Source organism: Oncorhynchus clarkii, chromosome 3, assembly GCF_045791955.1.
Source record: "Oncorhynchus clarkii lewisi isolate Uvic-CL-2024 chromosome 3, UVic_Ocla_1.0, whole genome shotgun sequence".
Taxonomy (NCBI): domain Eukaryota; kingdom Metazoa; phylum Chordata; class Actinopteri; order Salmoniformes; family Salmonidae; genus Oncorhynchus; species Oncorhynchus clarkii.
The window spans coordinates 84,843,056-84,857,588 of record NC_092149.1 but is presented as its reverse complement, the minus strand read 5'-3'; the positions used below and the strand labels follow the sequence as shown (position 1 = coordinate 84,857,588).

The following is a 14,533-nucleotide window of genomic DNA, read 5'->3' as shown; positions in this document are numbered from 1 at the left end:
AGAGTACCCAATGGTAGCCTGCTAGTAACAGTAACTAAGGGGCAGAGTAGAGTACCCAATGGTAGCCTGCTAGTAACAGTAACTAAGGAGCAGAGTATAGCACCCAATGGTAGCCTGCTAGTAACAGTAACTAAGGGGCAGAGTAGAGTACCCAATGGTAGCCTGCTAGTAACAGTAACTAAGGGGCAGAGTAGAGTACCCAATGGTAGCCTGCTAGTAACAGTAACTAAGGGGCAGAGTAGAGTACACAATGGTAGCCTGCTAGTAACAGTAACTAAGGGGCAGAGTAGAGCACCCAATGGTAGCCTGCTAGTAACAGTAACTAAGGGGCAGGGTAGGGGACTGGGCGGAGGCCGGTTATTCGTGGCTGTTTAACAGTCTGATGGCCTGGAGATAAAATGCTGTTTTTCAGTCTCTTGGTTCCTGCTTTGATGCACCTGTACTGTCTCCTCCTTCTGGATGGTGAACAGGGCGGTCAGGCAAAATGAGCAGAATAGGCATTATGTTAGATGAGAAGAATGAGCAGAATATGCATTGTGGTAGATGAGAAGAATGAGCAGAATAGGCATTGTGTTAGATGAGAAGAATGAGCAGAACAGGCATTGTGTTCGATGAGAAGAATGAGCAGAATAGGCATTGTGTTAGATGAGAAGAATGAGCAGAATAGGCATTGTGGTAGATGAGAAGAATGAGCAGAATAGGCATTACATGGATAAATGTTCAGGCAGCTAGATGCTGGTACAGTTGTAAGATATAGAGTATATATATATATCGGTGTTTTGTGGCTTGGTTTTACATGCTATTTGCTTTGGACAATCTGTTATGCTTTTGTAGTTAAAATAACCCCTTTAATTGCACACAGAGTTAGGCCATCCAATGTATTATGTGATTTCGTAAGCACATTTTTGCTCCTGAACCTATTTAGGCTTGATATAACAAAAAGGGGGGGAATACTTATGGAATACATTTTAGTTGTTTATTTTGTAATAATTTGTAAAAAAATATATATATATTACTTTTTTTGTGTAGCTCAGTGACAAAAGAAGAACATACAATTAAATCAAATCAAATCTATTTATACAGCCCTTCGTACATCAGCTGATATCTCAAAGTGCTGTACAGAAACCCAGCCTAAAACCCCAAACAGCAAGCAATGCAGATGTAGAAGCATCCATTTCAATCCCACTTTGTAACGCACCAGAACATAAACAACGTTCCGTTCTCTCTGCCCGTGTTGATATCATTATCATTACATGATAATTGCACGATAATGCAGTTCAGGACCCAGGTTTTCCCAGTCTGCCTAAAGACTTGTTTAATAGCTGCTCCCCCTCCTGTCTTCTCTTCTCCAAGACTTGTTTAATAGCTGCTCCCCCTCCTCTCTTCCTCACCTCCTCTCCAAGACTTGTTTAATAGCTGCTCCCCCTCCTCTCTTCCCCACCTCCTCTCCAAGACTTGTTTAATAGCTGCTCCCCCTCCTCTCTTCCTCTCCTCCTCTCCAAGACTTGTTTAATAGCTGCTCCCCCTCCTCTCTTCCTCTCCTCCTCTCCAAGACTTGTTTAATAGCTGCTCCCCCTCCTCTCTTCCTCACCTCCTCTCCAAGACTTGTTTAATAGCTGCTCCCCCTCCTCTCTTCCTCTCCTCCTCTCCTCCACTTTATCTGTCTCCCCGTCCCTTCCCTCTTCCCCTCTTTGCAATTTGTAATTTTCCTCGTTTTGTTCCTGCGCTCTTTGGCATTTCTTTGAAGAGAGGAGACAGAGAGCTAGTTTATGTTAACACAATAGGCGTACAGTGTCCCGTGTCACTAGTCTGAGTGACAGGATCGTGATTGACAAGCACACACAACGGATTACCTCCCTGCTAGTGGCATCAGAGAGAGAGCGAGAGAGAGAGATAACTAGATAGAGAGAGATTGAGGGGAAGTTGCGGGTGATATGGAGAAATGCAACAAAATAATAAATGAGGGAGATAGTGATAGAGAGTGGCAAAGTAGGAATAACAAAATATGCGTAAAGGCAGATAGGCAGACCAAAATTGGCCCCCCAAAAAGAGCTAAAGGAACACAGAGCTGAAGGAACACAGAGCTGAAGGAACACAGAGCTGAAGGAACACAGAGCTGAAGGAACACAGAGCTGAAGGAACACAGAGCTCAAGGAACACAGAGCTGAAGGAACACAGAGCTGAAGGAACACAGAGCTGAAGGAACACAGAGCTCAAGGAACACAGAGCTGAAGGAACACAGAGCTGAAGGAACACAGAGCTGAAGGAACACAGAGCTGATGGAACGCAGAGCTGAAGGAACACAGAGCTGAAGGAACACAAATATAGATTTATCGGCCAATTCCATCACCCACCAAGCACTCTTTAAATAGCCTACCTCAGTGTCAGTGAAGGGCTGTTAAGTTAAAACCAGGTCTCGAATTGAGGGAGTATGAGAGGGTATGCCACAGGCCTACCTTTTATTAAAGAAAATGCGTCTACGCATTTGTTAACTTAAGATTTTGAAGAAAATAAAACAAATCGGATGATATAACGTGATCGATAACAGCGCTTTGGTCTGTAATGTTTTGTGCCAGAAACAAGCTCTGAAAATCCCCGGGAAAGACACGACTCCGATGCATTATGGGAATATCAATGGTTCGTTTCAGAGACATTCAGAGGCTAAGCTACAACCTTCTATAGCTGAGGAGACAAAAAAAACGGTCTTTGCTTTGGGATCTAATATTGTCACTATCAATTGATTAAGCAATTCACTTTCTGTCCAGTAGAGGATGTTTAATCCCTGACAGTTTTTAGGGAAACCTCTCGGTAGGCTAAGCCACAGAAGAAGAGTAGCCAGCAGTTAAATCTGACATTTTTTGTGCATTGGTAGGCCTACTATGTCTGGGGTGGAAAGGTAGGTCTACTATGTCCGGGGGGGGAAAGGTAGGTCTACTATGTCTAGGGTGGAAAGGAAGGCCTAATGTTTGAAAGCACCATGCTCGTTATCCTAATGACGTCTCAGATTTAATTATTTACAAACGGGGACAGTTTCATTGCAAACAAGACACACTGATTTGGCCGTTGGATAAATATGATCAGATGAACACGTGGACCTATCTCTCTGTCGATTCTTAGCTTGGAATTTACTTATTTTGTGTGGTATAAAACATATTCTGCTAATTTGTGAAATGACATGGAATTAAATTCCATTTTTATAAAAGGCACATTTGTTTCTCGGGAATTGGAAATACGATTATAGATTTATGCTTTTACTAAAAAGGAGATATTTCCACCCCTGTCTGTGAACCCACAACCTTCGGCCCAAATTCCTGCGCAATGACATATCTAAGGCTCTGTTCTGTCCAGGGAGTGAGGGTAAACTGCATATCTAAGGCTCTGTTCTGTCCAGGGAGTGAGGGTAAACTGCGTATCTAAGGCTCTGGTCTGTCCAGGGAGTGAGGGTAAACTGCATATCTAAGGCTCTGTTCTGTCCAGGGAGTGAGGGTAAACTGCATATATAATGCTCTGTTCTGTCCAGGGAGTGAGGGTGAACTGCATATCTAAGGCTCTGGTCTGTCCAGGGAGTGAGGGTAAACTGCATATCTAAGGCTCTGTTCTGTCCAGGGAGTGAGGGTAAACTGCATATCTAAGGCTCTGTTCTGTCAAGGGAGTGAGGGTGAACTGCATATCTAAGGCTCTGGTCTGTCCAGGGAGTGAGGGTAAACTGCATATCTAAGGCTCTGTTCTGTCCAGGGAGTGAGTGAGGGTAAACTGCATATCTAAGACTCTGTTCTGTCCAGGGAGTGAGGGTAAACTGCATATCTAAGGCTCTGTTCTGTCCAGGGAGTGAGGGTAAACTGCATATCTAAGCCTCTGTTCTGTCCAGGGAGTGAGAGTAAACTGCGTATCTAAGGCTCTGTTCTGTCCAGGGAGTGAGTGAGGGTAAACTGCATATCTAAGACTCTGTTCTGTCCAGGGAGTGAGGGTAAACTGCATATCTAAGACTCTGTTCTGTCCAGGGAGTGAGGGTAAACTGTAAAAAATGTTCTCTGCTATCCACTTTATGTTTTAATTATTATTTTAGGTATAGGGGTCACTTAAAAAAATATAAAAAGTGTTTAGGGGAGGTATAGGTCAAATATATTTTGCTGAAGATACAGCCATCCATTTTCTGTTCAGAGAGATCTGTTTTTTTTATTTTCTGTAAACCTTATTATAAATAACTTTCACTCCCTTATAGTTGAGCATATCCGAGTTAAAGCTATTCGCCACCCAACACACCCAGAGCTCTCTAAAACAGGATAAGGGTTCAGTGACACCAAATTGGGCAAAGAGGGTGAGAAACACAAGCAATTATGTCGCTCATTATTTTCCCTGCTGCTTAATTATGTTGTGGAGGTTAATTTATTGTGGTTTTATAAACAGACTCATATCACCCATATGCTAATATGCTGTTATGAGTAGCTGTCATGTTTGTAACAGGGAGGGAGAGGTTATACACAGTAAAGGTCAATATCTCACATTGAAGAAACACATGAATGAGTCGTTAACTGAAACAAGTATTACCCAACAACAATAAATTATGTATTCTCTCAAATGTCATTCATTCTGGTTTGTTTGAACAACACTTATTTTAGCTAAACAAACATCTAAAATCATTGGCACAAATCAGAGCCCCTAAAGCTGGTGCTTCAGATAATTGGAAAGAACATGATGTTCCTGAAGTTGAGACTTCAGATAATTGGTTACATGTAAAGCTGACGTCTACAGGGTTATAGGAACATGTCTGAGTTACAGCTGACGTCTACAGGGTTATAGCTGACGTCTACAGGGTTATAGGAACATGTCTGAGTTATAGCTGACGTCTACAGGGTTATAGGAACATGTCTGAGTTATAGCTGAAGTCTACAGGGTTATAGGAACATGTCTACAGGGTTATAGGAACATGTCTGAGTTACAGCTGACGTCTACAGGGTTATAGCTGACGTCTACAGGGTTATAGCTGACGTCTACAGGGTTATAGGAACATGTCTGAGTCACAGCTGAAGTCTACAGGGTTATAGCTGACGTCTACAGGGTTATAGGAACATGTCTGAATCACAGCTAGAGGTCTACAGGGTTATAGGAACATGTCTGAATCACAGCTGACGTCTACAGGGTTATAGGAACATGTCTGAATCACAGCTAGAGGTCTACAGGGTTATAGGAACATGTCTGAATCACAGCTAGAGGACTACAGGGTTATAGGAACATGTCTGAATCACAGCTAGAGGTCTACAGGGTTATAGGAACATGTCTGAATCACAGCTGACGTCTACAGGGTTATAGGAACATGTCTGAATCACAGCTAGAGGTCTACAGGGTTATAGGAACATGTCTGAATCACAGCTAGAGGTCTACAGGGTTATAGGAACATGTCTGAATCACAGCTAGAGGTCTACAGGGTTATATGAACATGTCTGAGTTACAGCTGAAGTCTACAGGGTTATAGCTGAAGTCTACAGGGTTATAGGAACATGTCTGAGTTATAGCTGACGTCTACAGGGTTATAGGAACATGTCTGAATCACAGCTAGAGGTCTACAGGGTTATAGGAACATGTCTGAATCACAGCTAGAGGTCTACAGGGTTATACGAACATGTCTGAGTTACAGCTGAAGTCTACAGGGTTATAGGAACATGTCTGAGTTATAGCTGACGTCTACAGGGTTATAGGAACATGTCTGAATCACAGCTAGAGGTCTACAGGGTTATACGAACATGTCTGAGTCACAGCTGACGTCTACAGGGTTATAGGAACATGTCTGAATCACAGCTAGAGGTCTACAGGGTTATACGAACATGTCTGAGTTACAGCTGAAGTCTACAGGGTTATAGGAACATGTCTGAGTTATAGCTGACGTCTACAGGGTTATAGGAACATGTCTGAATCACAGCTAGAGGTCTACAGGGTTATAGGAACATGTCTGAGTCACAGCTAGAGGTCTACAGGGTTATAGGAACATGTCTGAATCACAGCTAGAGGTCTACAGGGTTATAGGAACATGTCTGAGTCACAGCTAGAGGTCTACAGGGTTATACGAACATGTCTGAGTCACAGCTGAAGTCTACAGGGTTATAGGAACATGTCTGAATCACAGCTAGAGGTCTACAGGGTTATAGGAACATGTCTGAGTAACAGCTAGAGGTCTACAGGGTTATAGGAACATGTCTGAATCAAAGCTAGAGGTCTACAGGGTTATAGGAACATGTCTGAGTTACAGCTGAAGTCTACAGGGTTATAGCTGAAGTCTACAGGGTTATAGGAACATGTCTGAGTTATAGCTGACGTCTACAGGGTTATAGGAACATGTCTGAATCACAGCTAGAGGTCTACAGGGTTATAGGAACATGTCTGAATCACAGCTAGAGGTCTACAGGGTTATACGAACATGTCTGAGTTACAGCTGAAGTCTACAGGGTTATAGGAACATGTCTGAGTTATAGCTGACGTCTACAGGGTTATAGGAACATGTCTGAATCACAGCTAGAGGTCTACAGGGTTATACAAACATGTCTGAGTCACAGCTGACGTCTACAGGGTTATAGGAACATGTCTGAATCACAGCTAGAGGTCTACAGGGTTATACGAACATGTCTGAGTTACAGCTGAAGTCTACAGGGTTATAGGAACATGTCTGAATCACAGCTAGAGGTCTACAGGGTTATAGGAACATGTCTGAGTCACAGCTAGAGGTCTACAGGGTTATAGGAACATGTCTGAATCACAGCTAGAGGTCTACAGGGTTATAGGAACATGTCTGAGTCACAGCTAGAGGTCTACAGGGTTATACGAACATGTCTGAGTCACAGCTGAAGTCTACAGGGTTATAGGAACATGTCTGAATCACAGCTAGAGGTCTACAGGGTTATAGGAACATGTCTGAATCACAGCTAGAGGTCTACAGGGTTATAGGAACATGTCTGAATCACAGCTAGAGGTCTACAGGGTTATAGGAACATGTCTGAGTCACAGCTGACGTCTACAGGGTTATAGGAACATGTCTACAGGGTTATAGCTGACGTCTACAGGGTTATAGCTGACGTCTACAGGGTTATAGGAACATGTCTGAATCACAGCTAGAGTTCTACAGGGTTATACGAACATGTCTGAGTTACAGCTGAAGTCTACAGGGTTATAAGAACATGTCTGAGTTATAGCTGACGTCTACAGGGTTATAGGAACATGTCTGAATCACAGCTAGAGGTCTACAGGGTTATAGGAACATGTCTGAGTCACAGCTAGAGGTCTACAGGGTTATAGGAACATGTCTGAATCACAGCTAGAGGTCTACAGGGTTATAGGAACATGTCTGAATCACAGCTAGAGGTCTACAGGGTTATAGGAACATGTCTGAGTCACAGCTAGAGGTCTACAGGGTTATAGGAACATGTCTGAATCATAGCTAGAGGTCTACAGGGTTATGGGAACATGTCTGAGTCACAGCTAGAGGTCTACAGGGTTATACGAACATGTCTGAGTCACAGCTGAAGTCTACAGGGTTATAGGAACATGTCTGAATCACAGCTAGAGGTCTACAGGGTTATAGGAACATGTCTGAGTCACAGCTAGAGGTCTACAGGGTTATAGGAACATGTCTGAATCACAGCTAGAGGTCTACAGGGTTATAGGAACATGTCTGAATCACAGCTAGAGGTCTACAGGGTTATAGGAACATGTCTACAGGGTTATAGCTGACGTCTACAGGGTTATAGCTGACGTCTACAGGGTTATAGGAACATGTCTGAATCACAGCTAGAGGTCTACAGGGTTATAGGAACATGTCTGAATCACAGCTAGAGGTCTACAGGGTTATAGGAACATGTCTACAGGGTTATAGCTGACGTCTACAGGGTTATAGCTGACGTCTACAGGGTTATAGGAACATGTCTGAATCACAGCTAGAGGTCTACAGGGTTATACGAACATGTCTGAGTAACAGCTGAAGTCTACAGGGTTATAGGAACATGTCTGAGTCACAGCTAGAGGTCTACAGGGTTATAGGAACATGTCTGAATCACAGTTAGAGGTCTACAGGGTTATAGGAACATGTCTGAATCACAGCTAGAGGTCTACAGGGTTATAGGAACATGTCTGAGTCACAGCTAGAGGTCTACAGGGTTATACGAACATGTCTGAGTCACAGCTGAAGTCTACAGGGTTATAGGAACATGTCTGAATCACAGCTAGAGGTCTACAGGGTTATAGGAACATGTCTGAGTCACAGCTAGAGGTCTACAGGGTTATAGGAACATGTCTGAATCACAGCTAGAGGTCTACAGGGTTATAGGAACATGTCTGAGTCACAGCTGACGTCGACAGGGTTATAGGAACATGTCTACAGGGTTATAGCTGACGTCTACAGGGTTATAGCTGACGTCTACAGGGTTATAGGAACATGTCTGAATCACAGCTAGAGTTCTACAGGGTTATACGAACATGTCTGAGTTACAGCTGAAGTCTACAGGGTTATAAGAACATGTCTGAGTTATAGCTGACGTCTACAGGGTATAGGAACATGTCTGAATCACAGCTAGAGGTCTACAGGGTTATAGGAACATGTCTGAGTCACAGCTAGAGGTCTACAGGGTTATAGGAACATGTCTGAATCACAGCTAGAGGTCTACAGGGTTATAGGAACATGTCTGAATCACAGCTAGAGGTCTACAGGGTTATAGGAACATGTCTGAGTCACAGCTAGAGGTCTACAGGGTTATAGGAACATGTCTGAATCACAGCTAGAGGTCTACAGGGTTATGGGAACATGTCTGAGTCACAGCTAGAGGTCTACAGGGTTATACGAACATGTCTGAGTCACAGCTGAAGTCTACAGGGTTATAGGAACATGTCTGAATCACAGCTAGAGGTCTACAGGGTTATAGGAACATGTCTGAGTCACAGCTAGAGGTCTACAGGGTTATAGGAACATGTCTGAATCACAGCTAGAGGTCTACAGGGTTATAGGAACATGTCTGAATCACAGCTAGAGGTCTACAGGGTTATAGGAACATGTCTACAGGGTTATAGCTGACGTCTACAGGGTTATAGCTGACGTCTACAGGGTTATAGGAACATGTCTGAATCACAGCTAGAGGTCTACAGGGTTATACGAACATGTCTGAGTTACAGCTGAAGTCTACAGGGTTATAGGAACATGTCTGAGTCACAGCTAGAGGTCTACAGGGTTATAGGAACATGTCTGAATCACAGCTAGAGGTCTACAGGGTTATAGGAACATGTCTGAATCACAGCTAGAGGTCTACAGGGTTATAGGAACATGTCTGAGTCACAGCTGACGTCTACAGGGTTATAGGAACATGTCTACAGGGTTATAGCTGACGTCTACAGGGTTATAGGAACATGTCTACAGGGTTATAGCTGATGTCTACAGGGTTATAGCTGACGTCTACAGGGTTATAGCTGACGTCTACAGGGTTATAGCTGATGTCTACAGGGTTATAGCTGATGTCTACAGGGTTATAGCTGACGTCTACAGGGTTATACAGAGATTAACTGCTAGGCTACCTGCCTCCCCACATCCAAACTTATACAGTTGAAGTCGGACATTTACATACACTTAGGTTGGAGTTATTAAAACTCGTTTTTCAACCACTCCACAAATTTCTTGTTATCAAACTATAGTTTTGGCAAGTCGGTTAGGACATCTACTTTGTGTATGACACAAGTCATTTTTCCAACAGTTGTTTACAGACAGATTATTTCACTTATAATTCACTGTATCACCATTCCAGTGGGTCAGAAGTTTACATACACTAAGTTGACTGTGCCTTTAAACAGCTTGGAAAATTCCAGAAAATGATGTCATGGCTTTAGAAGCTTCTGATAGGCTAATTCACGTAATTTGAGTAAATTGGAGGTGTACCTGTGGATGTATTTCAAGGCCTACCTTCAAACTCAGTGCTTCTTTGCTTGACATCATGGGAAAATGTAAAGAAATCAGCCAAGACCTCAGAAATAGTATTGTAGAGCTCCACAAGTCTGGTTCATCCTTGAGCAATTTCCAAACGTCTGAAGGTACCACGTTCATCTGTACAAACAATAGTACACAAGTTTAAACAACATTGGACCAAGCAGCCGTCATACCGCTCAGGAAGGAGATGCGTTCTGTCTCCTAGAGACGTACTTTGGTGCAAAAAGAGCAAATCAATCCCTGAACAGCAGCAAAGGACCTTGTGAAGATGCTGGAGGAAACAGGTACAAAAGTATCTATATCCACAGTAAAACGAGTCCTACACCGACATAACCTGAAAGGCCGGTCAGCAAGGAAGAAGCCACTGCTCCAAAACCGCCATAAAAAAAGACAAACTACGGTCTGCAACTGCACATGGGGACAAAGATCGTACTTTTTTGACCCTCTGGTCTGATGAAACAAAAATAAAACTGTTTGGCCATAATGAACATCGTTGTGTTTGGAGGAAAAAGGGGGAGCCTTGCAAGCCGAAGAACACCATCCCAACCGCGAAGCACAAGAGTGGCAGCATCATGTTGTGGGGGTGATTTGCTGCAGGAGGGACTTCTGCACTTCACAAAATAGATAGCATCATGAGGTAGGGACATTATGTGGATATATTGAAGCAACATCTCAAGATATCAGTCAGGACGTTAACGCTTGGTCGCAAATGGGTCTTCCAAATGGACAATGACTCCAAGCACACTTCCAAAGTTGTGGCAAAATGGCTTAAGGACAACAAAGTCAAGGTATTGGAGTGGCCATCACAAAGCCCTGACCTCAATCCTATAGGAGATGTGTGGGCAGAACTGAAAAAGTGTGTGCCAGCAAGGAGGCCTACAAACCTGACTCAGTTACATCAGCTCTGTCAGGAGGTATAGGCCAAAATTCACCCAACTTACTGTGGGAAGCTTGTAGAAGGCTACCCGAAACGTTTGACCCAAGTTAAACAATTTAAAGGCAATGCTACCAAATACTAATTGAGTGTATGTAAACTTCTGACCCACTGGGAATGTGATGAAATAAATGAAAGCTGAAATAAATCATTCTTTCTTCAATTATTCTGACTTTTCACATCCTTAAAATAAAGTGGTGATCCTAACTGACCTAAGACAGGGAATTATTAAATGTCAGGAATTGTGAAAAACTGATTTTATATGTATTTGGCTAAGGTCTACTTCAACTTCCGACTTCAACTGTACAGTACATGCTGAATATACTAACATGCACCACATGCAGTACAACTTTCTCAACTCTCTCTTTCATCCCCAAACTCTATTGTAAATCCCTCCCTCTCTTTCCCCCACTTCCTCCCTCTCTTTCTCCCACTTCCTCCCTCTCTTTCCCCCACTTCCTCCCTCTCTTTCTCCCATTTCCTCCCTCTCTTTCACCCACTTCCTCCCTCTCTTTCTCCCACTTCCTCCCTCTCTTTCTCCCACTTCGGAGGAAATTGATTTGCAAGTCATTATACACACCTCTCCTCTCCCCTACAACTCCTTAGTGTAGACACACACCAGGCACGGGAGAGGAGAGGTGTAGACACACACCAGGCACGGGAGAGGAGAGGTGTAGAGACACACTAGGCACGGGAGAGGAGAGGTGTAGACACACACCAGGCACGGGAGAGGAGAGGTGTAGACACACACCAGGCACGGGAGACGAGGGGTGTAGACACACACCAGGCACAGGAGACAAGGGGTGTAGACACACACCAGGCACGGGAGAGGAGAGGTGTAGACACACACCAGGCACGGGAGAGGAGAGGTGTAGACACACACCAGGCACGGGAGAGGAGAGGTGTAGACACACCAGGCACAGGAGACGAGGGGTGTAGACACACACCAGGCACGGGAGAGGAGAGGTGTAGACACACACCAGGCACGGGAGAGGAGAGGTGTAGAGACACACTAGGCACGGGAGAGGAGAGGTGTAGACACACACCAGGCACGGGAGAGGAGAGGTGTAGCCACACACCAGGCACGGGAGACGAGGGGTGTAGACACACACCAGGCACGGGAGAGGAGAGGTGTAGACACACACCAGGCACGGGAGAGGAGAGGTGTAGACACACACCAGGCACAGGAGACGAGGGGTGTAGACACACACCAGGCACGGGAGAGGAGAGGTGTAGACACACACCAGGCACGGGAGAGGAGAGGTGTAGACACACACCAGACACGGGAGAGGAGAGGTGTAGACACACCAGGCACAGGAGACAAGGGGTGTAGACACACACCAGGCACGGGAGAGGAGAGGTGTAGACACACACCAGGCACGGGAGAGGAGAGGTGTAGACACACACCAGGCACGGGAGAGGAGAGGAATGTGCCTATTTGAAAGATAGAAAACTTGCAACGTTTCATTTTTTTTTAAGTATCTACCTTGCTGCAAAAGGTTTGAGAGCCCCAGTGTACAGACTGTCTGTGTTCTGTACCTCTCCTTCAGGGAGCTCTGGTGTACTGACTGTGAGTTATGTACCTCTCCTTCAGGGAGCCCTAGTGTACTGACTGTCTGTGTTCTGTACCTCTCCTTCAGGGAGCTCTGGTGTACTGACTGTGAGTTATGTACCTCTCCTTCAGGGAGCCCTAGTGTACTGACTGTCTGTGTTCTGTACCTCTCCTTCAGGGAGCTCTGGTGTACTGACTGTCTGTGTTCTGTACCTCTCCTTCAGGGAGCTCTGGTGTACTGACTGTCTGTGTTCTGTACCTCTCCTTCAGGGAGCTCTGGTGTACTGACTGTGAGTTATGTACCTCTCCTTCAGGGAGCCCTAGTGTACTGACTGTCTGTGTTCTCTACCTCTCCTTCAGGGAGCTCTGGTGTACTGACTGTCTGTGTTCTGTACCTCTCCTTCAGGGAGCTCTGGTGTACTGACTGTTTGTGTTCTGTACCTCTCCTTCAGGGAGCTCTGGTGTACTGACTGTCTGTGTTCTGTACCTCTCCTTCAGGGAGCTCTGGTGTACTGACTGTCTGTGTTCTGTACCTCTCCTCCAGGGAGCTCTGGTGTAGTGACTGTCTGTGTTCTGTACCTCTCCTTCAGGGAGCTCTGGTGTACTGACTGTCTGTGTTCTGTACCTCTCCTTCAGGGAGCTCTGGTCACAGCATGTGCAGATGACACACTGCACCTGTGGAACCTTCGCCAGAGACGCCCAGCCATCCTGCACTCGCTCAAATTCAACAGGGAGAGGTATGAACTTCAGTAACACACACACACACACACACACACACACACACACACACACACACACACACACACAAACACACACACACACACACACACACACACACATAGGACCTTGCATAAATGCAGGAATATTTTCTGTTTGACATCTCAAGGCTCAATGAGATGGATTAGACTTCAAGGCAAGTGTATGAAACATTATACATTATAGTTAGACAGCATACCTGTCTCAAGGTTCCCCGTCTACCTGTCTCAAGGTTCCCTGTCTACCTGTCTCAAGGTTCCCTGTCTACCTGTCTCAAGGTTCCCTGTCTACCTGTCTCAAGGTTTCCTGTCTACCTGTCTCGAGGTTCACTATTCATTCATATGTTAGAGTCAGACTAGTATCTTCTGCTTTAATATTTTAGTATGTTTTCTCCAACTTTGCTCTGATATTTTCTTGGTGTCTGCATCAATGTACCGAAGATAGAGATTAGAAAGAAAAAGAAGGGTCCGTAAAGGTCCAAATAATATATATATATATTTATTTACTAGGCAAGTCAGTTAAGAACAAATTCTTATTTGCAATGACGGCCTAGGAACAGTGGGTTAACTGCCTTGTTCAGTGGCAGAACGACAGATTTGTACCTTGTCAGCTCAGGGATTCTATTCAACAACTTTTTGGTTACTGGCCCAATGCTCTATCCACTAGGCTACCTGCTGCCCCATAACCTGGTCTGATATCTCCCATCACCAACATGGATGAGTTGATTCTATCCCAGAGGAGGAACAGAATGTAACCTGGTCTGATATCTCCCATCACCAACATGGATGAGTTGATTCTATCCCAGAGGCAGAACAGAACGTAGCCTGGTCTGATATCTCCCATCTAGTAGGTTGTATTGGCTGGGTCATATGTAATAGGTTGTATTGGCTGGGTAATATGTAGTAGGTTGTATTGGCTGGGTAATATGTAGTAGGTTGTATTGAGGGGTAATATGTAGTAGGTTGTATTGAGGGGTCATATGTAGTAGGTTGTATTGAGGGGTAATATGTAGTAGGTTGTATTGAGGGGTAATATGTAGTAGGTTGTATTGAGGGGTCATGTGTAGTAGGTTGTATTGAGGGGTAATATGTAGTAGGTTGTATTGAGGGGTAATATGTAGTAGGTTGTATTGGCTGGGTCATGTGTAGTAGGTTGTATTGAGGGGTCATGTATAGTAGGTTGTATTGGCTGGGTAATATGTAGTAGGTTGTATTGGCTGGGTAATATGTAGTAGGTTGTATTGAGGGGTCATGTGTAGTAGGTTGTATTGAGGGGTAATATGTAGTAGGTTGTATTGAGGGGTAATATGTAGTAGGTTGTATTGAGGGGTAATATGTAG

General features: G+C 44.5%; 1 protein-coding gene across 1 annotated transcript in view; it reads left to right on the top strand.

Moving 5' to 3' along the window:
- Window positions 1–14,533, top strand: part of LOC139406187 (syntaxin-binding protein 5-like) — a 236,343-nt gene that overhangs the window by 76,925 nt on the left and 144,885 nt on the right. The window contains exon 4 of the mRNA XM_071148687.1: window positions 13,075–13,175. Coding sequence (XP_071004788.1) covers window positions 13,075–13,175 — 101 coding nt within the window. The remainder of the gene's footprint in view (window positions 1–13,074; window positions 13,176–14,533) is intronic.